This window comes from Oncorhynchus masou, chromosome 12, assembly GCF_036934945.1.
Source record: "Oncorhynchus masou masou isolate Uvic2021 chromosome 12, UVic_Omas_1.1, whole genome shotgun sequence".
Taxonomy (NCBI): domain Eukaryota; kingdom Metazoa; phylum Chordata; class Actinopteri; order Salmoniformes; family Salmonidae; genus Oncorhynchus; species Oncorhynchus masou.
Genome location: NC_088223.1, coordinates 59,917,936 through 59,944,136, shown reverse-complemented (window position 1 = coordinate 59,944,136; position 26,201 = coordinate 59,917,936). Strand labels below are relative to the sequence as shown.

The following is a 26,201-nucleotide window of genomic DNA, read 5'->3' as shown; positions in this document are numbered from 1 at the left end:
CTGTTTACTACACTCTGCTCTCCTGCACCTGACTTCGCCTCCTGTACACACCCCTAACAGAATTACACACCCACCATGGAGTCAGCATGAGCAGGTACCCCGGTTAGAGGAGTCGAGGAGCGCGTCCAGGAACATTCTGCTATGTTACATCATCTTGGTGCCATGATGGATCGCGTTGTCCAGACTATGGACCTTAGGGAGAGACAGGAAGTCTCCGGGGGAACGACTTTTCCATTTGAGGCAGGGAACGAGGAGCGCCCAGGTATTCGCCCTGGAATTCTGGACCTTGACCACCGGAGCAGGCTGGAACAACAGGGCCCTCATCGACCACTATCAGTGCAGCCTGCGCGAGGACGTCCGACGTGAGCTGGCCTGCAGGGATGCGACCATCTCCTTTGACCAACTGGTGGATTTGTCCATCCGGTTGGATAACCTGTTGGTCACCTGTGGACGTCCAGAGGGGGCTCTGTTGGTGCCATCTTCCAGCACCCCAGCTCCGGTGCCCATGGAGTTGGGAGGGGCTGCGCATAGGGAGACTGGAGGAGGAGCCATCACGTGCACCATCTGAGGCCACAGAGGGCACACTGCCGGGTGATGCCATGTCGGTTCCTCTGGGAGTCGAGGCAACAGGCAGGGCAGTCTGGCGTCACCCCAGGTAAGTCTGCACCACACTCATCCAGAGTCCTCTGTTGACCACCTGTTTGTTTCCCTGATTTTCCCCCGCATTCCCAGCATAAGGCGCTCGTCGATTCAGGCACAGCTGGGAATTTTATCGACAGAGCGCTGGCCCTTAGTTTAGTTGGCCCTTAGTCCCCATTATTCCTGTAGTTAGACCTTTCCCGGTTCACACTCTGGATAGTCGACCATTAGAGTCCGGGCTAATCAAGGAAGCCACCATCTCCCTGGCCACGGAGACACAGGGCGGTCACAAGCAGAACATCAGTCTCTTCCTCATTGACTGTCCTGCATTTCCCGTGGTACTAGGCCTTCACTGGTTAGCTCATCATAACTCCACTATTTCCTGGCAACAGAGGGCTCTCACGGGGTGGTTGCGAGAGTGCTCGGGGAGGTGTGTAGGGGTTTCCATTGGTGCTACCATGGTGGAAAGTCCAGACCAGGTCTCCACCATGCGCATCCCCCCAGAATATGCCGATTTGGCTCTCGCCTTCTGTAAACTCAATTACCACATCATCGACGGGGGATTGTGCGATAAATCTCCTGGCAGACGTTCACGAAACTGGATCTCAGGAGTGCGTATAACCTGGTGCATATCTGGGAGGGAGACGAGTAGAAGACAGCGTTTAGTACCACCTCAGGGCATTATGAGTACTTAGTCATGCCGTACGGGTTGATGAATGATCCATCAGTTTTTCAATCCTTTGTAGACAAAATTTTCAGGGACCTGCACGGGCAGGGTGTAGTGGTGTATATCGATGATATTCTGATATAATCCACTACACGCGCCGAGCATGCGTCCTTGGTACGCAAGGTACTTGGACGACTGTTGGAGCATGACCTTTTTAGGGTTTCCCAATTATTACCGGAGAGTTATCCGGGGTTTTGGCCAGGTGGCTGCTCCCATTACCTCACTGCCGAAGGGGGGGTCCCGTATGGTTGCAGTGGTCGGTTGAGGCGGACAGGGCTTTTGGGCAGCTAAGGGCTCTGTTTACTTCGGCTCCCATGCTGGCCCATCTGTATCCCTCTTTGGTGGATGTGGGGGTGGACGTGTCCGAGGCTGGGATAGGAGCCGTGCTCTCACAGCGCTCGGGTACGCCACCAAAACTCTGCCCCTGTGCTTTCTTCCCGAAGCTCAGCCCAGTGGAGCGTAACTATGATGTGGGGGACCGGGAGCTGTTGGCTGTGGTTAAAGCGTTGAAGGCATGGAGACATTGGCTTGAGGGGGCTAAACACCCTTTCCTCATCTGGACTGACCACCGCAACCTGGAGTACTTCCGGGCAGCGAGGAGACTGAATCCTCGTCAGGCAAGGTGGGCCATGTTCTTTACCCATTTTGTGTTTACCCTGTCCTACAGACCAGGTTCCCAGAATACGAAGGCAGACACACTGTCCCGGCTTTATGACACAGAGGAGCGACCCATGGATCAGACTCCCATACTCCCGGCCTCTTGCCTGGTAGCGCCGGTCATGTGGGAGCTGGACGCGTTCCGTCTGCTGTCCGTGACCAGTTGATCTATTGGTCCCACACGTCACCCTCCTCTGGTCATCCGGGGATTGGTCGGACGGTGCGCTGTCTGACTGGGAAGTACTGGTGGCCCACCTTGGCTAAGGACGTGAGGGTTTATGCTTCCTCCTGCTTGGCGTGTGCCTAGTGTAAGGCTCCGAGACACCTGCCCAAAGGTAAGCTACACCCCTTACTCGTTCCACAACGACCTTGGTCACACCAGTCTGTGGATTTTTTAACCAATCTACCTCTTTCACAGGGAAACACTACGATCCTGGTCGTCCTGTCGTCCTGTCGTCTCCTCCCTCTGCCCGGTCTTCCTACGGCCCTACAGACTGCGGAAGCCCTGTTTACTCACGTCTTCCGGCACCATGGGGTGCCTGAGGATATAGTGTCTGATCAGGGTCCCAGTTCACGTTGCGAGTCTGGAAGGCGTTCATGGAATGTCTGGGGGTCTCGATCAGCCTTACCTCGGTAACGGGCAGGTATAGAGAGTCAACCAGGATGTGGGCAATTTTTTGCGGTCCTATTGCCAGGACCAGCCAGGGGAGTGGGCGGTGTTTGTGCCCTGGGCCGAGATGGCACAGAACTCGCTTCGCCACTCCTCCACTAACCTCTCCCCCTTTCAGTGCGTATTGGGCTACCAGCCGGTCCTGATGCTGTGGCATCAGAGCCAGATCGAGGCTCCTGTGGTGAACGACTGGTTCAGGCGTGCGGAGGAGACATGTGAGGCCGCCCATGTTCACCTCCAGCGAACCGCGCTTCGCCAAAAGACAAGCGCGGACTGTCGCCGCAGTGAGACCCCGGTGTTCGCACCGGGGGACCGGGTCTGGCTTTCGACCCGAAACCTGCCTCTCCGCCTGCCCTGCCGGAAGCTGGGTCCGCAGTTTGTGGGGCCATTCAAAGTCCTGAGGAGGGTGAACGAGGTGTGTTACAGATTACAGTTCCCTCTGATTACCGTATTAACCCCTCGTTGCATGTGTCTCTCCTCAGGCCGGTGGTGGCTGGTCCGCTCCAGGAAGCTGAGGTGCGGGAGGTCCCTCCGCCCCCTCTGGACATCGAGGGGGCCCCAGTGAACTCCGTTCATTCCATCCTGGATTCGAGGCGTTGGGCAGGGGGCCTTCAGTAACTTGTGGAGTGGGAGGGGTACGGTCCGGAGGAGAGGTGCTGGGTCCTAGTTGTGGATGTTTTGGACCCCGAACTGCTGCGGGAGTTTCACCATCGCCGGACGGATCCCCTGCACCTCGCCCTCCGGGTCATCCCCGAGGCCAGTGTCGGTGCGCCACTGGAGCCGCACGTCAAGGGGGGTGGGAGGGGGGGTACTGTCATGACTTCCGCCGAAGTCGGCCCCTCTCCTTGTTCGGCGATTGACGTCACCGGCTTTCTAGCCATCGCCGCTCCATTTCTCATTTATCAATTTGTTTTGTCTTGTTCCATACACACCTGGTTTTCATTCCATAATCACTGCATGTATTTAGTCCTCTGTTCCACTCCATGTCTTTGTGTGTAATCGTTTATGGTTATGTGGATATTGTCAGGGGCTAGACTTTTGTTATGTTCCATGTTTTTGGCACGTTTTATGTTTTTATGTGCTGTCATTTTTGGACCGGAATTAAAGGGCACCTGTTTACTACACTCTGCTTTCCTGCGCCTGACTTCGCCTCCCCTACACACCCTTAACAATTACAGAACATACACACATCAACATATAAATACAAAGAAAGAAAGTAAAACGCGGTCCTAAAATACAAACAAATTCATCAGTAATAAGTTGCTCAATCAGCTTTCTGAATTGCCCTCGTGGCACCAGAACATCACATTTAAGAACATTTTGAAGATTGTTCCATAAATAAGGTGAATGAAAACTAAAAGCTGATTTACCTAACTCAGTAAAGACCAAAGGAATTTCCAGAGTGTGGTAACTCGTATGTCTAAAGTTTAGTTATGATGTTAGGTGCAGTGGGGCTTGATGTTAAAGGGATTTATAAATGAAAACATAGTAATGTACATGACATCAAAGACAGCCATCCAACATTCTGTTTGAGAATGCAGTGATGAGTACTAAAATTGTCTCCCATAATAAAGCGCAGTGCGCTACATATAGATGTTGCCGCCATAGTCGGAGCGATAGGAACATTAACTAAATAATCTGCTTTCTACTATTTAGCGAGAGGCAGGACCTGTTTCTATAGAAGAAGCCCATTTTTATTCTCAGCCTCTTAACTAACTCAACAATATACGGTACTATCCAGATATTTGTAAGCGTGGACAAGATATACAGTGCCAAATAAAATACAATTTCATTGGTCACATACATATATATAGCAGATGTTACTGCAGGTGTAGCGAAAGCGAGAGTGTGCAAAGCTGTCATCAAGGCAAAGGGTGGCTACTTTGAAGAATCTAAAATAAAGTATATTTTGATTTGTTTCACACTTCTTTGGTTACTACATGATTCCATATGTGTTATTTCATAGTTTTGATATCTTCACTATTATTCTACAATGTAGAAAATAATAAAAATAAAGAAAAAACCTTGAATGAGAAGGTGTGTCCAAACTTTTGGCTGGTACTGTATATACAGTGCATTCGGAAAGTATTTAGACCCCTTTACTTTTTCCACATTTTGTTATGTTACAGCCTTATTCTAAAATTGATAAAATAAATATACATGCAATACCCCATAATGACAAAAGAAAAACAGGTTTTTAGAAACGTTTGCAAATTTATAAAAAACAGAAATACCTTATTTACATAAGTATTCAGACCCATTGCTATGAGACTCAAAATTGAGCTCAGGTGCATCCTGTTTCCATGAATCATTCTTGAGATGTTTCTACAACGTGACTGGAGTCCATCTGTGGTAAATTCAATTGATTGGACATGATTTGGAAAGGCACAGATTGTCTATATAAGGTCCCACAGTTGACAGGGCATGTCAGAGCAAAATTAATTGTCAGTAGAGCTCCGTGACAAGATTGTGTCGAGGCACAGATCTGGGGAAGGGTACCAAAACATTTCTTCAGCATTGAAGGTCCCCAAGAACTCAGTGGCCTCCATCATTCTTAAATGGAATAAGTTTCGAACCACCAAGACTCTTCCTAGAGCTGGCTGCCTGGCTAAACTGAGCAATCGGGGGAGAAGAACCCAATTGTCATTCTGACAGAGCTCCAGAGTTCCCAATGGTCACTCTGGTCTGATGAAACCAAGATTAAACTATTTTGCCTGAATGCCAAGTGTCACGTCTGGAGGTAACCTGGAACCATCCTTACCTTGAAGCATGGTGGTGGCAGCATCATGCTGTGGGGATGTTTTTCAGCGGCAGAGACTCAAATACTAGTCAGGATCGAGGGAAAGATGAACGGAGCAAAGTACAGAGAGATCCTTGATGAAAATCTGCTCTAGAGCACTCAGGACTTCAGATTGGGGTGAAGGTGCACCTTCCAACAGGACAACAACCCTAAGCACACAGCCAAGACAATGCAGGAGTGGCATCTCTGGACAGACCTGAAAATAGTTGTGGAGCGTCGCTCCCAATCCTACCTGACAGAGCTTGAGAGGATCTGCAGAGATGAATGGGAGAAACTCCCCAAATACAGTGGTGCCAAGCTTGTAGCGTCCTTTTCCTAAAGACCCAAGGCTGTAATCGCTGCCAAAGGTGCTTCAACAAAGTACTGAGTAAAGGGTCTGAATATTTATGTAAATGTGATATTTCAGTTTTACATTTTTTATACATGTAATCAATTTTAGTACAAGGCTTTAACGTAACAAAATTTGGAAAAAGTCAAAGGGTCTGAACAAAGGGCCTAGGCCAATTCAGAAAAGCCTCTGAATTAGCAGTGAGTGATCAACAGTATCTAAAGCCTTTGACAGGTCAATGAAGAGAACAGCACAATGTAGCCTTCTATCCATACAGTTAACATCTGTATGGATTTATAACTGTCACGTCTGCTCCCGTAGAGGGTGCCAGGTTGCCCTGCATCACAAACTCTTATCCTCCATTATGCACACCTGCCTTCCCTCGTCACGCGCATCAGTGATATTGGACTCACCTGGACTCACGCATCACCTGTTATTACCTCCCCTATATTTGTCAATTCCCCAGTCAATTTGTGTTACTTGTTTGCTGACGCTGTTCCTGTCTCGTTCCATGTCCGTTATTTATTAAATGTTTGACTCCCCGTGCCTGCTTCGTCTCTCCAGCGTCATTCCATGTGACAGAATGCAGAAGCCAACACACAAAGCATCGGAGAGTACTGACGTTCTGGTTGGTATGGTGTCATCGGCTCTGGGTCGCCACCGATGGAACCGGGGATGCCTAGCCAGCTCGCCGGGCTTCCACGCCCTAGCTGACTCGAGAGGTTTCCTTTCCCCGGTTGGCTCGGATGGCGCCCATCCCACGTTGGGCCTCAGCCGGGATAGTCAGTTCTTGTTCACCCAGCCGGTCCAGGAGTTTTTTTTGTTTGTTGGTGACGTCGGGGTGGATTCCGCCGCCAATGGAAACGGGGGTGCCTAAGCCAGCCCGTCGAGCTTTCATGCCCCGGCTGGCTCGAGAGGTCTCTTTACCTCAGTTGGCTTGGTGGCTTCACATCCCACTCACACTCCACCGGATCTTCGGGCTCCCTCTGCAGCGGGATCGACAGGCGTCTTGCCTCAGCCAGTTCGTTGGGCTCCCATGCCCCAACTGGCTTGCTCAGTGCCCAGGTCTCAGTCAGTTCGCCCAGGTGGGACTCCTGGTTGCACCCCAAGAGGGGGGGGGGTTACTGTCACATCTGCTCCCACATTCCCCCCGGCGCTTAAGGGCACCAGGCTGCCCTGCATCACGCACTCACGCATCAGCGATATTGGACTCACCTGGACTCACTCATCAGCCGTTATTACCTCCCCTATATTTGTCAGTTACCCAGCTCTGTTCCCCGCTTCTGCATTGATTGTCTTTTGTTTGTGTTACTTGTTCGCTGACGCTGTTCCTGTCTCGTTCCATGTCCGTTATTTATTAAATGTGTTTGACTCCCCGTACCTGCTTCGTCTCTCCAGCATCATTCCATGTGACAATAACTAAGGATGCAACAGAGATAGCGATATTACCTGGTCTAAAACCCGACTGATGTATATTTAGATTACACTGCAAAGATAAAGATCTTAGCTGAGAATGAATCAAGAAAACAAATATTTGAACTAAGCAAGAACGTTTAGAAATAGGCCGATAATTATTTAGGACACAAGGGTCATGTCACGCCCTGACAAGGGCCTTTTTATGCCTCTATTTTGGTTTGGTTAGGGTGTGATTTGGGTGGTCATTCTATGTTCCATTTTCTATGTTTTTGTATTTCTTTGTTTTGGCCCGGGTATGGTTCTCAATCAGGGACTGCTGTCTATCGTAGTCTCTGATTGGGAACCATACTTAGGCAGCCCTTTTTTCCCACCTGTGTTTGTGGGTAGGTAACTTTGTTTGAGGCATTGTGCCCTGTAAGCTTCACGGTTGTTTTCGTTTGTTGTTTTGTTGGCGTCATTTTTATAATAAAAGGAAAATGTACGCTCACCACGCTGCACCTTCGTCCGCTTCTTTCGACAGCCATGACAGATCACCACCTTTTCTTTGTGAAGGGGGAGTACAGGGCCACCTTCCAAACCTTGGCGATAGTACCAGATATAATCGTCAGGTTAAAAATATGGGTTAATGATTCAGCAATAAGGGAGGCAGAGAGTTACAGAAAAAATGGATCAAGCATATCAGCTCCCGCATCTAGCACATCACAGATAGTAAATTGTTCAAATAAAAACAGAGATTCGCTATAAGTTGACAGGTTAACCATCGTGTCAGCTAGAGGCTGGCAGAGGGAAGAGCAGTCGATTGATTGACAAAATAAAAAGCCTGCCGAGATAAAACAATGATTAAAAGCAACACTTATCCCATTCTTCTCAGTTATGATGCCAGAGTCAGACAGAACTTGCTTAGGCAGGGAAGAAGAAGAATTTGGACATTAAAGTACATTTACTGTTTTCCCAAATTTTTAACATCTGTTTAGAGTGTTGGGCCTGTAACCGAAAGGTTGCTGGATCGAATCCCAGAGCTGACAAGGTAAAAATCTGCCGTTCTGCCCCTAAGCAAGGCAGTTAAACCACTGTTCCACGGGCACCGAAGACGTGGATGTCGATTAAGGCGGAAGACGCATTTCAGTTGAAGGCATTCATTTGTACAACTGACTAGGTATCCCCCTTTCCCTTTCTCAATTGTCTGAAAGATTGCCAGTCCACTACAGTCAGTTTCTCTTGCTATGGCCCAGGTCTGATTTCTCCTCTGAATGAGCTCAGATAATTCAGAAGAAAACCAAGGGTTCGATCTATCTTTGACTCTGAATTGTTCAAAGGGGCATGTTTATCTGCCAGATGAATAAATATGGAGGATATATTTTCTAAAGCCAACTCAGGGTCAGAAATACAGGAAATAGTGTCTAAATCAGTTCAACAAACTTTTTAATATGTATCTTCTTAATTAAATGATGATTAGTATTTGGCTGTTTTGTATCTCTAATACATACAATGGGACAATGATCACTGAGATCATATGCAAATACTCCACGAGACACATATTTATGGGGGTTATTAGTAAGAATTTAATCAATCAATGAAGAGTTAACAGGATTTTTCATATTTAGTGATGTGGGTTTTGATATCAATTGAGTCAGATAAAAATCAATGCATATACTGGTAAATTATTAATACACTGCTCAAAAAAATAAAGGAAACACTTAAACAACACAATGTAACTCCAAGTCAATCACACTTCTGTGAAATCAAACTGTCCACTTAGGAAGCAACAGTGATTGACAATAAATTTCACATGCTTTTGTGCAAATGGAATAGACAACAGGTGGAAATTATAGGCAATTAGCAAGACACCCGCAATAAAGGAGTGGTTCTGCAGGTGATAACCACAGACCACTTCTCAGTTCCTATGCTTCCTGGCTGATGTTTTGGTCACTTTTGAATGCTGGCGGTGCTTTCACTCTAGCGGTAGCATGAGACGGAGTCTACAACCCACACAAGTGGCTCAGGTAGTGCAGCTCATCCAGGATGGCACATCAATGCGAGCTGTGGCAATAAGGTTTGCTGTGTCTGCCAGCGTAGTGTCCAGAGCATGGAGGAGCTACCAGGAGACAGGCCAGTACATCAGGAGACGTGGAGGAGGCCGTAGGAGGGCAACAACCCAGCAGCAGGACTGCTACCTCCGCCTTTGTGCAAGGAGGAGCAGGAGGAGCACTGCCAGAGCCCTGCAAAATGACCTCCAGCAGGCCACAAATGTGCATGTGTCTGCTCAAACGGTCAGAAACAGACTCCATGAGGGTGGTATGAGGGCCCGACATCCACAGGTGGGGGTTGTGCTTACAGCCCAACACCGTGCAGGACGTTTGGCATTTGCCAGAGAACACCAAGATTGGCAAATTCGCCACTGGCGGCCTGTGCTCTTCACAGATGAAAGCAGGTTCACACTGAGCACGTGACAGATGTGACAGAGTCTGGAGAAGCCGTGGAGAACATTCTGCTGCCTGCAACATCCTCCAGCATGACCGGTTTGGTGGTGGGTCAGTCATGGTGTGGGGTGGCATTTCTTTGGGGGGCCGCACAGCCCTCCATGTGCTCGCCAGAGGTAGCCTGACTGCCATTAGGTACCGAGATGAGATCCTCAGACCCCTTGTGAGACCATATGCTGGTGGGGTTGGCCCTGGGTTCCTCCTAATGCAAGACAATGCTAGACCTCATGTGGCTGGAGTGTGTCAGCAGTTCCTGCAAGAGGAAGGCATTGATGCTATGGACTGGCCCGCCCGTTCCCCAGACCTGAATCCAATTGAGCACATCTGGGACATCATGTCTCGCTCCATCCACCAACGCCCCGTTGCACCACAGACTGTCCAGGAGTTGGCGGATGCTTTAGTCCAGGTCTGGGAGGAGATCTCTCAATAGACCATCCGCCAACTCATCAGGAGCATGCCCAGGCGTTGTAGGGAGGTCATACAGGCACGTGGAGGCCACACACACTACTGAGCCTCATTTTGACTTGTTTTAAGGACGTTACATGAAAGTTGGATCAGCCTGTAGTGTGGTTTTCCACTTTAATTTTGAGTGTGACTCCAAATCCAGACCTCCATGAGTTGATACATTTTCTTTAAAGTCACAGAGGGCTATTGAAAGAAACAACACTTTAATACTTTTTTGAAGAGTTTGAAATTTGGATCCTTTGCTCCGGACAAGGGTAATTCCAAGCATAAAGCTGACAAGGAAATTACTAATATTGAAAGTATTTTGAAAATTCCCAAAACAAATCTTTTCCCTATAAAATATTAAGCTCAAATAATGCAACAAAATATTTTTTCAATTCTACAAATAAAGTTCTCCTGCCGGACAAGGATTGTCCAGACTTTAAAGAATCCCTAAGCTAATTTCCTGTCATTCTAAACATTTTTTCATGGTTTATGACCTGCTCATATGCTATCTGGGCCCCCAAAAGCTTGTGCGGGGTGTGTCCTATGCCAGTGACTACAACGGAGCTACCAGTACCACCTGGGACTACCAGTACCACCTGGGACTACCAGCACACAAAGGTGTCAAATGACAATGATAGAGAAGGGGTATCAATGTTGAAATCTCTATGATCGTTGCTGCAAATACAGAAGCATGTCCTACAGTGTTCATGACTATGAGACAAAAAGGGCACAGTGATGGAGGGAATCTAAATGTCTACAGAATAAAGTGTCGATTAATAGTGAACTTTTGAAAACAAAGCCAACCAAAAGGTAGATGGAGACTAAATAATCTTCATTTCTTTTGTAGGAGCTAATCCGAGATGGCAAGAGCCCCACAGGCCGTATTTCACAGGGGTTGTTTTTGTTACTCCTCACTATTTAGCTGCTGTTACCATGATAGAGAAGATCTGAGACCAAATAAAGGCAGGAATTCTTTGCGGATGGCAGCGCTAAAGACCTTGGGACTGTGGAGTGCTGTGTGCGTTATGCGTCATTGAGACTTTGAGCTAGAGCAGAGCTTGGAGAAGAGAGGTTCAAACATGGGAACAAAATGCTAGCCCCTCGACAGCTCAAGAGCAGTACAAACGTCATTGGAAAAAATAAATAGATTAAAATGAGAGAATAGTAAACCACATCCATAGGCTATCCATAGGTCGTATAGCTGCAGGAAGTAGTTGTTGGGGGGGGGGGGTTAAAAAATGTTTGCCGGTGCTACAGACATTTATATCAGTCCACTAATACAGGACTAGTAAAGGCCCAGTGCACTCCTTTTTGGAGAAAAAAATAAAAATAATAATTGCATGTTGCTGTACACTAACAAAATTTACTGTACCATATCATATCCAGTATGGCATAATGTCGTTCAACAACTCATGACAACATAAGCCTGTCACCAGTCTGCTTCTAGTTTGCTTTCTTGGTAAATGCAGCGACAGGGCCTGTGCAAAGCTGCCAGTAACAATTACAATGGCTGGAAAAATGTACATTTTCCTGTCAGATGAGACAGTTATTATGGCTGAACCATGAGTAAACACAATCAGTCACTGACATGAGAAAAAATGGAGCTATGAAAACAAATACACAATATATACAAAAGTATGTGGACACCCCTTCAAATTAGTGGATTCGGCAATTTCAGCCACACCCGTTGCTGACAGGTGTATAAAATCGAGCACACAGAAATGCAATCTCCATAGACAAATATTGGCAGTAAAATGGCCTTACTGAAGAGCTCAGTGACTTTTAACGTGGCACAGTCATAGGAGGCCACCTTTCCAACAAGTCAGTTGGTAAAATTCCTGCCTTGCTAGAGCTGCCACGGTCAAATGTAAGTGCTGTTATTGTGAAGTGGAAACGTCTAGGAGAAACAACAGCTCACAGTATGGGACCGCCGAGTGCTGAAGTGCGTAGCATGTAAAAATCATCTGTTCTCGGTTGCAAGACTCACTACTGAGTTCCAAACTGCCTCTGGAGAAATGTTAGCAAAATAACTGTTCATCGGGAGCTTCATGAAATGGGTTTCCATGGCCAAGCAGCCTCACAAAAACCTAAGCTCCCCATGCACAATGCTAAGCGTTGGCTGGAGTGGTGTAAAGCTCACCGCCACTGGACTCTGGAGTGATGAACCAACGATTCACCATCTGGCAGTCTGATGGATGAATCTGTGTTTGGCGGATGCCAGGAGAAGGCTACCTGCCCCAAATGGTCTGGGGGTGTTTTCATGGTTCAGGCTAGGCCCGTCAGTTCTAGTGAAGGGAAATTTTAACGCTACAACATACAACAACGATTCTATGCTTCCAATTTTGTGGTAACTGTTTGGGGAAGGCCCTTTCCTGTTTCAGTATGACAACGCCCCCGTGCACAAAGCGAGGTCCATACAGAAATGGTTTGTCGAGATCGGTGTGGAAGAACTTGACTGGCCTGCACAGAGCCCTCTCCTCTACCCCATCGAACAACTTTGGGATGAATTGTAACGCCGACTACGAGCCAGGCCTAATCGCCCAACATCAGTGCCTTACCTCCCTAATGCTCTTGTGGCTGAATGGAAGCAAGTCCCTGCAGCAATGTTCCAACATCTAGTGGTAAGCCTTCCCAGAAGAGAGGAGGCTGTTGTGGCAGCAAAGGGGGGACCAACTCCAGATTAATGCCCATGATTTTGGAATGAGATGTTCGACAAGCAGGTGTCCACATACGTTTGGTCATGTAGTGTAGCATGAGTAAAAAGGGAAAACAAGTGTGCAGACAGACAGACATAAGGTTTGGCATTATTCATATGGCTGACCTCCTGTGGCCCTTTGGTTTGCTGAATGCCTTTGTGATGGCTGATTGGCCAGAATGTCTTCGCTGAAGTGATGTCCTCATTTTCTGTGAGAAAAACATAGATTTTCCAATCAGGGATGAAATAAACAGATCATTCATTCATGGAGCCAAAAGTGGCTTGGTAAAGGGGTAGTTCCTCCAAATTAACAACAACAGATGATTCCCTACCGTGAACGTAGTCTATGGAGAGACTGTTTACATTTAGGAGAGACTGTTTACATTTACAATTTAGTCATTTAGCAGATGCTCTTATCCAGAGCGATTTACAGTTAGTGCATTTTGTTATTATTTCATTATACATGACCAACCTTCAAAGCATTGGATTGTGTTTCATAATGACTTGGTTTGCAATGACCTTCATCTATCTAATTTTACCAAGGAGAGCCTTGATTTGACCATGTACTGTAATTTATAACAACGCAGCAGGAAAATAAGTTTGTAGTCAGTGGAGGAGAAGTAAAGAAATATGAACTACAGACTACATTCTCTCCTGGCTATAATTGAGAAAATCTATGCATGAGACATCATACTTATGGAATTTGTAGTGAAGTCCAGCAGTCATGGTAAGCTTGATGTCTTTTTAACCAATTTTGCCCACTGGGTTGAGCTCTTGTAAAATAGTTAGTACCAGGAATTGATATCTGTCGGCCTACTCGGTACATGGTTAGTCATATATTTTTCCTCATCATCCATGTAGGCTACTGCATCTCATAAAATACAATACAATATAATTGTAGCACTGCATAAATAAATAAATAAACATGTTTTTTACATAAGTGATGGAAAGCAGAATGTGGTATAGTTGCATCTGTTTCCTGCCTCTGCTAGGCAGCTGTGGGGTGAAGGAAGCCCTCTCCACCATATCAGTATTATTAGCCTTTGGGGTAGAGCTACACAATGCTGCAGGGAGGTTCTAAACTCCTCAATATGGAATTTGTGTGGTTGAGATATTGTGTTATGTGCTGTGCAAGTATTTTCTATGGTATTGCAAATCTATTTACATTTGATTTATTCACCTTCATTTTCTTTTTCTATTCTTAAATGAAAGTGGCAAAGTGGGTGGGGTTATATCCTTCCTGTTTGGCCCTGTCCGGGGGTGTCCTCGGATGGGGCCACAGTGTCTCCTGACCCCTCCTGTCTCAGCCTCCAGTATTTATGCTGCAGTAGTTTATGTGTCGGGGGGCTGGGGTCAGTTTGTTATATCTGGAGTACTTCTCCTGTCCAATTCGGTGTCCTGTGTGAATCTAAGTGTGCGTTCTCTAATTCTCTCCTTCTCTCTCTCGGAGGACCTGAGCCCTAGGACCATGCCCCAGGACTACCTGACATGATGACTCCTTGCTGTCCCCAGTCCACCTGGCCGTGCTGCTGCTCCAGTTTCAACTGTTCTACCTTATTATTATTCGACCATGCTGGTCATTTATGAACATTTGAACATCTTGGCCATGTTCTGTTATAATCTCCACCCGGCACAGCCGGAAGAGGACTGGCCACCCCACATATGCTCTCTCTAATTCTCTTTCTTTCTCTCTCTCGGAGGACCTGAGCCCTAGGACCATGTCCCAGGACTACCTGACATGATGACTCCTTGCTGTCCCCAGTCCACCTGGCCGTGCTGCTGCTCCAGTTTCAACTGTTCTGCCTTATTATTATTCGACCATGCTGGTCATTTATGAACATTTGAACATCTTGGCCATGTTCTGTTATAATCTCTACCCGGCACAGCCAGAAGCGGACTGGCCACCCCACATAGCCTGGTTCCTCTCTAGGTTTCTTCCTAGGTTTTGGCCTTTCTAGGGAGTTTTTCCTAACCACCGTGCTTCTACACCTGCATGGCTTGCTGTTTGGGGTTTTAGGCTGGGTTTCTGTACAGCACTTTGAGATATCAGCTGATGTACGAAGGGCTATATAAATAAATTTGATTTGATTTGAAGTCCAATATTTCCTCTGTTGGTTCATCCATCTGCATGATTACCACATGCAATTTAAACCTTTCCTACTTTACAATCCAGCTGGTATGCGGTATAAGTGCACATGGATTGTTATATAGAAGAATTCATTGGGTAAGTTTGTGTAGCGTTTTCATAGTGTCTTCTCCAACCGTTTATATATACAGTGCATTCGGGAAAGTATTCAGACCACTTTACTTTTTCCACATTTTGTTACATTACAGCCTAATTCTAAAATTGATCAAATATATTTGTTTTCTCATCAGTCTACACACAATACCTCATAATGACAAAGCAAAAAAAGTTTTTTATAATTTATTGCAAATGTATAAAAAAATAAAAAAATTGAAATATTTAATTTACATAAGTATTCAGACACTTTACTGTGTACTTTGTTAACACACCTTTGGCAGCGATTACAGCCTTGAGTCTTCTTGGGTATGACGCTACAAGCTTGGTACCCGTGTATTTGGGGAGTTTCTCCCATTCTTCTAAGCAGATCCTCTCAACCGCTGTCAGTTTGGATGGAGAGTGCACAGCTGTTTTCAGGTCTCTCCAGAGATGTTAGAACGGGTTCAAGTCCGGGCTCTGGCTGGGCCACTCAAGAACATTCAGAAACTTGTCCCGAAGCCACTCCTGCGTTGTCTTGGCTGTGTGCTTAGGGTCATTGTCCTGTTGGAAAGTCGCCCCAGTCTGAGGTCCAGAGCACTCTAGGGCAGGTTTTCATCAATGATCTCTCTGTAGTTTGCTCCGTTCATCTTTCCCTCAATTCTGACTAGTCTCCCAGTCCCTGACGATGAAAAGCATCCCCAAAGCATGATGCTGCCACCACTATCCTTTTACAGTAGGTATGGTGCCAGGTTTCCTCCAGACGTGATGCTTGGCATTCAGGGCAAAGAGTTGAATCTTGGTTTTATCAGACCAGAGAATATTGTTTCTTATGGTCTGAGAGTCCTTTAGGTGCCTTTTGGCAAACTCCAAGCGGGCAACCATGTGCCTTTTACTGAGGAGTGGCTTCCGTCTGGCCACTCTACCATAAAGGAATGATTGGTGGAGTGCTGCAGAGATGGTTGTCATTCTGAAAGGTTAGCCCATCTTCACAGAGGAACTCTGGAGCTGTCAGAGTGACCATCGGATTCTTGGTCACCTCCCTGACCAAGGCCCTTCTCCCTGATTGCTCAGTTTGGTCGAGCGGCCAGCTCTAGGAAGAGTCCAAACTTCTTACATTTAATAATGATGGAGGAACCTTCAATGCTGCAGAAATGTTTTGGTACCCTTCCCCAGATCTGTGACACAATACTGTCGTCTCGGTGCTCCACGGACAATTCCTTCGACCTCATGTCTTGGTTTTGCTCTGACATGCACTGTCAACTGCGGGACCTTTATATGGACAGGTTGGTGCCTTTCCAAGTCATGACCAATCAATTGAATATACCACAGGTGGACTCCAATCAAGTTGTAGATACATCTCAAGGATGATCAATGGAAACAGTATGCACCTGAGTTCAATTTCTAGTCGCATAATAAAGTGTCTGAATACCTGTGTAAATGTGAGAAAAAAATATATAAATATTTTCTGAATGGTGTTTTCCTATTTTGTTTCATTACAACCTGTAATTTAAATGGATTTGTTCTTGGATTTCAATGTAATGGACATACACAAAAGTCCAAATTGGTGAAGAGAATTGCAAAAAATAGCTTGTTTCAAAAAAATTATACAAAATAAAAAACGGAAAAGTGGTGCGTGCGTATGTATTCGCCCCCTTTGCTACGAAGCCCATGAATAAGATCTGGTGCAACCAATTACCTTCAGAAGTCACAAAATTAGTTCAATAAAGTTCACCTGTGTGCAATCTAGGTATCACATGATCTCAGTATATGTACACTTGTTCTGAAAGGCCCCAGAGTCTGCAACAGCAGTAAGGGGCACCACCAAGCAAACGGCACCATGAAGACCAAGGAGCTTTCCAAACAGGCCAGGGACAAAGTTGTGGAGAAGTACAGATCAAGGTTGGGTTATAAAAAAAATATCAGAAACTTTGAACATCCCACAGAACAACATTAAATCCGTTATTAAAAAATGGAAAGAATATGGCACCACAACAAACCTGGCAAGAGAGGGCCGCCCACCAAAACCCACAGTCCAGGCAAGGAGGGCATTAATCAGAGAGGCAACAAAGAGACCAAAGATAACCCTGAAGGAGCTGCAAAGCTCCACAGCGGAGATTGGAGTATCCGTACATAGGACCACTTTAAGCCATAGACTCCACAGAGCTGGGATTTACGGAAGAGTGGACAGAAAAAAGCCATTGCTTAAAGATAAATAAGCAAACACGTGGAAGCAGGTACTCTGGTCAGATGAGCCTAAAATGTAGCTTTTTGGCCATCAAGGAAAATGCTATGTCTGGCCCAAACCCAACACCTCTCATCACCCGAGCACACCACCCCCATAGTGAAGCATGGTGGTGGCAGTATCATGCTATGGGGATGTTTTTCAACGGCAGGGACTGGGAAACCTGTCAGAATTGAAGGAATGATGAGGGGAAACCTGTTTCAATCTTCCAGAGATTTTAGAATGGGATGGAGGTTCATCTTCCAGCAGGACAATGACCCTAAGCATACTGTTAAAGCAACACTCTAGTGGTTTAAGGGGAAACTTTGAAATGTCTTGGAATGGCCTAGTCAAACCCCAGACCTCAATCCAACTGAGAATCTGTGGTATGACTTAAAGATTGCTGTACACCAGCAGAACCCATCCAACTTGAAGGAGCTGGAGCAGTTTCGACTTGAAGAATGGGCAAAAATCCCAGTGGCTAGATGTGCCAAGCTTATAGAGACATACCCCAAGAGACTTGCAGTTGTAATTGCTGCAAAAGGTGTCTCTACAAAGTATTGACTTTGGGGGTGGTGAAGAGTTATGCACGCTCAAGTTCTGTTTTTTCTTTCTTATTATTTCTTGTTTGTTTCACAATTAAAAATCTTACCACAAACAAATCCATTAACATGTTAAGTAAGTGAGGATAATACATTGAGACTGCCATTGTTGATATGGTTCTTTCAGGAAGTGTTCACATCCTTTGACTTATTCACATTTTGTTGTGTTACAGGCTGAATTCAAAATGGATTCAATTGATATTTCTCGCCCATCTACACACAATACCCCATAATGAGAACGTGATTTTTTTTTTTTTGATGAACTTTTAGCAAATTTATGGAAATTTAAATACAGAATATCTGATTTACATAAGTATTCACACCCGTGAGTCAATACATGTTTGAATCATCTTTGGCAGTGATTACAGCTGTGAGTATTTCTGGATAAGTCTCTGAGCTTTGCACACCTGGATTGTAAAATATTTGCCCATTATTCTTTAAAAAATTCTTCAAGCCCTGTCAAGTTGGTTGTTGATCATTGCTAAACAGCCATTTTCTAGTCTTGCCATAGATTTTCAAGCTGATTTAAGTCTGTAACTAGGCCACTCAGGAACATTCAATGTCATCTTGGTAACCAACTCCAGTGTATATCTGGCCTTGTGTTTTAGGTTATTGTCCTGCTGAAAGGTAACTTTGTCTCCCAGTGTCTGGTGGAAAGCAGACTGAACCAGGTTTTCTTCTAGGACTTTGCCTGTTCTTAGTTCTTCTCAGTTTATTTTCATCCTAAAAAAACACTCCCTAGTTCATGCCGATGACAAGCATACCCATAACATGATGCAGACACAACCATGCTTGAAAATGTGAAGAGTGGTACTTAGTGATGTTGTGTTGGATTTTCCCCAAACATAACGCTTTGTATTCAGGACATAAATTCATTTCTTTGCCACATTTTTTGCAGTTTTACTTTAGTGCCTTATTGCAAACAGGATGCGTGTTCTGGAATAATTTTTAAAAAATTTAGTTTAGTATTGCGGAGTAACTACAATGTTGTTGATCCATCTTCCGTTTTTCTCTTATCACAGCCATTAAACTCTTTCATGGTGAAGTCCCTGAGAGGTTTCCTTTTTCTCCGGCAACTGAGTTAGGAAGGACACCTCTATCTTTGTAGTGACTAGGTGTAGAGGTACACCATCCAAAGTGGAATAGTCAATGTCAGCTTCTATTTTTTTTACCCATCTACCAATAGCTGACCTTCTTTGCGTAGCATTGGAAAACCTCCCTGGTCTTTGTGGTTTAATCTGTGTTTGAAATTCACTGCTCAACTGAGGGACCTTACAAATAATTGTATGTGTGGAGTACAGAAATTAGTTAAACACTGTCATTGCACACAGAGTGAGTCCATGCTACTTATTATGTGACTTGTTAAGCTGATTTTTACACCTGAACTTACTTAGACTTGCCATAACAAAGGGCTTGAATACTCATTGAGTCAAGACATTTCAGCTTTAAATTTTTAATTAATTTGTAAACATTTCTAAAAATATAATTCCACTTTCGCATTTTGGGGTATTGTGTGTAGGCCAGTGACACAAAATCTCAATTGAATACATTTTCAATACAGGCTGTAATAACACAAAATGTGTAAAAAGTCAAGGAGTGTGAAGGCACTGTACATCTTCATTGTAGGACATGTTATATAAAAGCCTGATACAGCTTTCAGCTTGGTTTACAGAAATTAATACAAAACATTCTTCTACATTCTAAACATTAATCAACTCTTTGACAAATAACTTTGACGATGTACGTGCATCCTAACACACATACACACACACAAAAAATGATTTGAGATTGCACAGTACCTAATGTAGAAGGTGAAAGAAAATGAAGTAATAAGAACTTACCTTCTCCTTCTCTGGAATCCTTGACTCATTGCAGTTTACTTTGGAGTTGGAGCCAATGCTTTGTTGAGGGGTCATCTTTTTAAGCCCAGCAGGTCACAAACGCAGTCAGTGTAATGTCCCGGTGCACTTCGATGCTGCCGTTCACTACAGAGGAACGTTTTTAAAGGTAGCAAAAAATCATAGTCACACTTTGTTTGACAAAATAATTTGCTTGTACTGAGAGCCCTTTAGAGTGGTACCGTAAGAGGCACCCTTTTCCTGCCCTTTCCCAAATCTCACTGCTTTCTGAGCTGGGCCTCCCTCTTTCCACCTCACTGACTAAATAAGGATATCCCATCCCAGTCTCCTCACACAGTAGCCAGTGTGCAGCACACTGAGGATGGGGCAGACAGTCGGTCAGGAGGACCTTCTCGGGTTACACTTTATTATCCAGCCTTCACCCAGGGGGCACTAAGGAGGGAGTTGTGGTGAGTTGAGGCTGCACAGTGCTCTCAACCTCTTCCTGTGGTATGACTGAGGTTGGAGAGGATTCAAGTTCCTAATGCAACAGGTACAGCTTATAGGGTTACACTAGTACAGTCCATTAAGGTTGGTTGGCACATAAACGACTTGTGATTGTACTAACCTTCATCAATGCATCAATTGAAATATAGAAAATGTATTGTAGCTTGGTATCCCTTACAGAAAAACCACATTTCACATGTGGAAAATCACACGATTTCACATGAAATTTCACATGTGAAACCATGTGTATTTTGAACACTTCACATGTGGTTCACAGATTCCTGTGTTTTTTCATAAAGGATCAAATAATTTATTCGCAATTTAAGCTTACACTAAAGTCAAAATTAACAGTAAATTCAATTTTAACAACGAACTAAACTTTCCAAGTAAACCTTATTCAAACTACAGTTACAGCTGATGAGAATCAGTTAGTGAATTTGCTGGAATACAATCCTGTTTGTGTTCTGTGTACTAATGAGAGAGGGTATATTGATATTGCCTGATGACTCAAACTGAATTCCACTACTCTATGTTCTTTATATATTTCAGTCTCAGACTGCCATTGTTGAAGTTGCTTGTGGTGGTGACGTCAAAATGAGGGTGGTTGTACAAAACAAAGTAATCAGTGACTTTATCATCTCTAACCAATAAGAGATTATTTTTCAAAACACAGCTTTATTATGTATTATTGACTGTATGTTTTGTTTATTCCATGTGTAACTCTGTGTTGTTTTATGTGTCGAATTGCTACGCTTTATCTTGGCCAGGTCGCAGTTGCAAATGAGAACTTGTTCTCAACTAGCCTACCTGGTTAAATAAATGTGAAATAAATAAATAAAATAAATAAAAAAGTACACATCCTGGTAATCTGTCTGGCCCAGCGGCCTTGTGACTGTTGACCTTTTTAAAGGTCTTACTCACATCGGCTGTGGAGAGCGTGATCACACAGTCGTCCGGAACAGCTGATGCTCTCATTCTTGTTTCAGTGTTATTTGCCTTGAAGCGAGCATAGAAGTCATTTAGCTCATCTGGTAGGCTCGTCACTGGGCAGCTCTCGGCTGTGCTTCCCTTTGTAGTCTATAATAGTTTGCAAGCCCTGCCACATCCGACGAGTGTCGGATCCGATGTAGTACGATTCGATCTTAGTCCTGTATTGACCCATTGCCTGTTTGATGATTTGTCAAAGGGCATAACGGTATTTCTTATAAGCTTCCGGGTTAGAGTCCCGCTCCTTGAAAGCGGTAGCTCTACCCTTTAGCTCAGTGTGAATGTTGCCTGTAATCCATGGCTTCTGGTAGGGGTATTTATGTAGTCACAGTGGGGGGGACGTCCTCGATGCACTTATTGATAAAGCCAGTGACTTATGTGGTGTACTCCGAAAATGCCATCGGAAGAGTCCAGGAAGATATTCCAGACTGTGCTAGCAAAATAGTCCTGTAGTTTAGCCTCTGCTTCATCTGATAAATTTTATATAGAGTGAGTCAAGAGGATAGAATTATGGTCAGATTTTCCAAATGGAGGGCGAGGGAGAGCTTTGTATGTCTTTGCGTGTGGAGTAAAGGTGGTCTAGGATTGTTTTCCCTCTGGTTGCACATTTAACATTCTGATAGAAATGAGGTAAAACTGATTTAAGTTTCCCTGCATTAAAGTCTCCGGCCACTAGGAGCACCACCTCTGGATGAGCGTTTTCCTGTTTGCTTATGGTGGTATACAGCTCATTGAGTGCGGTTTTAGTGCCAGCATCGGTCTGTGGTGGTATGTAAGACAGCTACGAAAAATACAGATAAACTCTCTAGGTAGATAGTGTGGTGAACAGACATCACCCCCAAAGCCAATTCCTCCTTTGGTCGTCTTTCCTTCCAGTTCTCTGCTGCCCATGACTGGAACAAATTGCAAAAATTTCTGAAGCTGGAGACTCACATCTCCCTCACCAGCTTACAGATCACTGCACCTGTACATAGCCCATCTATCTACCTACCTCATCCCCATACTGGTATTTATTTTGCTCCTTTGCACCCCAGTATCTATACCTGCACATTCATCTTCTGCCAATCTACCATTCCAGTGTTTAAATGCTATATTGTAATTACTTCGCCACCATGGCCTATTTATTTCCTTAACTCCTTTATCTTACCTCATTTGCACTCACTGTATATAGACTTTTTGTTTTCTTTTGTTCTACTGTATTATTGACTGTATGTTTTGTTTATTCCAGGTGTAACTCTGTGTTGTTGTATGTGTCGAATTACTACGCTTTATCTTGGCCAGGTCGCAGTTGCAAATGAGAACTTGTTCTCAACTAGCCTACCTGGTTAAATAAAGGTGAAATTAAATAAATAAAATAAATTGTCATTTAGAGTATTTATTTGCAGAAAATCACAACTGGTCAAAATAACAAAAAATATGCAGTGTTGTCAGACCTTGAATAATGCAAAGAAAATAAATTCATTTTCGTAAGTGCGACATAGGCTGATGCGGTAGATTGAAACGCATCCAATGTGAAAAAGATATCTCTAGCTTAAACTGACTGGTGCGTCAATTGGGTTATTGTAATTTTCACCGAAAATGTACAACTACGGCATTAACGTCTACCAGTTTTATATAAAAGAAAATACTAACCATTACTGAATGATTCTGAAAAGTCTCGCTTTAGTTTCTAGCCACAAGCATAAACAAACTACCTGGGGAGGGCTCATGAGAACGACTGACTGAACTGAATCCGTTCGTCCCAACTCAACTCACTGCACGACATATAAAATACATTTTTGCCACCAGGCGTGTCCAAATAGCCTCTCCCTTCTAGTTATCATGCTAGCTAGCCCGACTGCAACATTCAAAATAATAGTGCTTGCACTAATAACAGCCAAGTTTCATCTTAGCGACTGTCTTAAACAGTCCAAACAACATCTAGGTCTGTTAGAAGAACACAACATTTATTTTGAAATTTACAGGCCAGCCATTACGGAATTCTAGTCTCTCAGCCTGTTTAATTGGCTTTGGTGCTCACGTTAGCATTACTAGCTAGCTAAACCTGCTGCATCTGAAATAAAGTGTTTTCATGATACCAGACAAATACAGCCTCAGCGACTGTCCAAGAAACCATCCAACAACATTGAAGGCCTATTGGAACTAATAAAAAGCATGACATTTACAAGTAATTCAATATGACAATATAGGCTAATTGGGAAAGGACACAATTGCTGCCGGAGCTGCAACCCAAGTGGGAGTGGTTTTGCCGAATGGAATCATGGTAGTTTGAGCCTTGAACAATAAAAATATTGGAGCAAGCTGACGATAAATATCATAGGTTTAAAAATATTTACAGATGTTATTAGACAAAGACAACCACAGAAACATATAGCAGGGAGTTGATCAGAAAACTACAGACGGGTTATAGAGTTCGCTGTAAATGACTGTCCAAATTTCTTGCTAGTCATCTCAGGGATTCTATTTGAAAATGTCACAGAGAAGCAATTTCTGGTTTTGCCCATCACTAAGCAGTCAATAGACATGAAATCCCAAAATTACACTAAAATGGTGTAGGACATCACTAAATACTTTATAACAATCCAAATGTTAAAAGTGGAGGCGTTGTCCTTTAAGTATTTACTTCAACCAAACAGTGTTTTAAGAGAGGGAAGTGAATGTTCTGAGGAAGTGTTTTTTCTTTTAGATGTTAACTGACTGTTCGCACTCACACACCCTGTGAAATGAAGCTGTGAGTTTATTTATGTATCCCTGACACATTAAAACCTACAAATATTCAGTTGCCATGGATGAAGCTGCTTAAAACATTGGCCATTCATTATTGCCATTTCGTAGTATCGCCTCAAATAAGGGAATTATATAAGTTAAAAAGCAGGCAACTGAAAGATAAAAACAGTGGAAGCTGCTAACCTGTACCTGACTACATATTCATTTTGACAGTTGTATGATTGTGGTATCATTGATTTAAAAAATCACCAGGATAATAAGCAGGGTAATTCTATAGCTATTTTGACCTTCTATGGTTCAATATACAGTGCATTCGGAAAGTAATTTTCACATTTTGTTACGTTACACCTTTATTCCAAAATGGATTTAGAAAATACACACAATAACCCATAATTACAAAGCACAAACAGGTTTTTAGACTTTTTTTGCAAATGTATTAAAAATAAAATCTGAAATATTACATGTACATAAGTATTCAGGGGGCTCCTGAGTGGCGCAGCAGTCTAAGGCACTGCATCGCAGTGCTAGAGGTGCCACTGCAGACACCTTGGTTTGAATCCAGGCTGTATCACAACAGGCTGTGATTGGGAGTCCCATAGGATGGTGCACAATTGGCCCAGCATCATCCGGATTTGGCCGGTGTAGGCCATCATTGTCAATAAAAATTTGTTCTTAACTGACTTGCCTAGTTAAATAAAGGTTAAATCTAAAATTCAGACCCTTTAGTCAATGGTGGTCACACCAGTTACTGACGGGTTTTCTGAACTACGCCCCTAAAGGTATCTATGAACAATGAGATGCATATCTGTATTCCCAGTCATGTGAAATCCATAGATCAGGGCCTATTGAATGTATTTCAATTGACTGACTTCCTTATACGAACTGTAACTCAATCAAATCTTTTAAAATGTTGCATGTTGTGCTTATATTCTTGTTCAGTGTATATTATATTACTTGCATGAATGTCATGGTGCGGCCAGTTCATTATGTACACCACCCCATTCACTCCTACAGACAGCGAGTCATTTGGCCATGCTATGCTATACAGTATACTGAACACAAATAATATAAAACGAAACATGCAACAACTGCGACAATTTTTTCCCATGACTGGGCAGGGGCGCAGCCATGGGTGAGCTTTGCAGGGCAGGCTCACCCACTTTGGAGCCAGGCCCAGTCGATCAGAATCTCCTTTTCCGTGCAAAAGGCCTTTATTACAGAGAAATACTCCTCAGTTTCATCAGCTGTCTGGGTGGCTTGTCTCAGATGATCCCACAGGTGAATAAGCCACATGTGGAGGTCCTGGGCTGCCGTGGTTACATGTAGCCTGCGGAAGTGAGGCCGCTTGTACGTACTGCCAAATTCTCTAAAAACACGTTGGGGGCAGCTTATGGTAGAGAAATTAACATTCCTGCAGTTAGCATGCCAATTGCACGCTCCCTCAAGACATCTGTGGCATTGTGTTGTGTGGCAAAACTCCACATTTTAGAGTGGCCTTTTATTTTCCCCAGCACAAGGTGCACCTGTGTAATGATCACACTGTTCAATCAACTTCTTGATATGCCAGGACAGGTGGAGGGATTATCTTGGCAAAGGAGAAATGCTCACTAACGGGGATGTAAACCAATTTTTGTACACAATTTGAGAGAAATAAGCTTCTTGAATGTATGGAGCATTTCTGGGATCTTTAATTTCAGCTCATGTAACATGGGACCAACACCTTACGTGTTTTGTTCATATTTGTGTTTAGTATAATTAAGTACCAATAAAATGACTTGTGTTGTGTTGAATCTGACATGTTGACACAAACACAACCCACACTATCACCAGTGTATTGAGTCCCTGTAATGTTATTGCATTGCATTGACAAATAGTACTTCAATGACTGCAAACAAATAAGCAATATATTGTTTGTCACAATAGCTATGGACTGAACAGTGAACACAGGAGAATGAAAAACATAAACAGTGTGCTTTTACTTTCATCAAGAGATAATTTGCTTTCCACGCTATATGCATGGATCTCTGAAACTGAATTGACAAAGTGACTTAAATAATGGAATACTTTGTCAAACTATGCAATTGGCCTTAACTAAATTTCAAACTGCCAACTGAAGCATTTCACAACCATGACATGTTGTCACTTTGGTTTCAGATATTTCCTGCTAGCTAGCCTTGCCGCTATCTTCCTCATTTTAGCTTCCTCTTTGTGTCAAGGCTTAGTTATTAACGATCAG

General features: G+C 44.1%; 1 protein-coding gene across 4 annotated transcripts in view; it reads right to left on the bottom strand.

Moving 5' to 3' along the window:
• LOC135550524 (rho GTPase-activating protein 20-like) overlaps positions 1–20,116 on the bottom strand; it is a 43,244-nt gene extending 23,128 nt beyond the window's left edge. Inside the window, exons 1-3 of one of the 4 annotated variants that reach the window (XM_064981430.1) lie at positions 19,748–20,116; positions 12,989–13,071; positions 7,726–7,815 (exon numbers count right to left, since the gene is read on the bottom strand). In XM_064981430.1, coding sequence (XP_064837502.1) covers positions 7,726–7,815; positions 12,989–13,071; positions 19,748–19,822 — 248 coding nt within the window. In that variant the 5' untranslated portion in view covers positions 19,823–20,116. The remainder of the gene's footprint in view (positions 1–7,725; positions 7,816–12,988; positions 13,072–19,747) is intronic. The other 3 variants (XM_064981433.1, XM_064981432.1, XM_064981434.1) reach the window with 3 other exon arrangements.
• Positions 20,117–26,201: the final 6,085 nt, after the last annotated feature.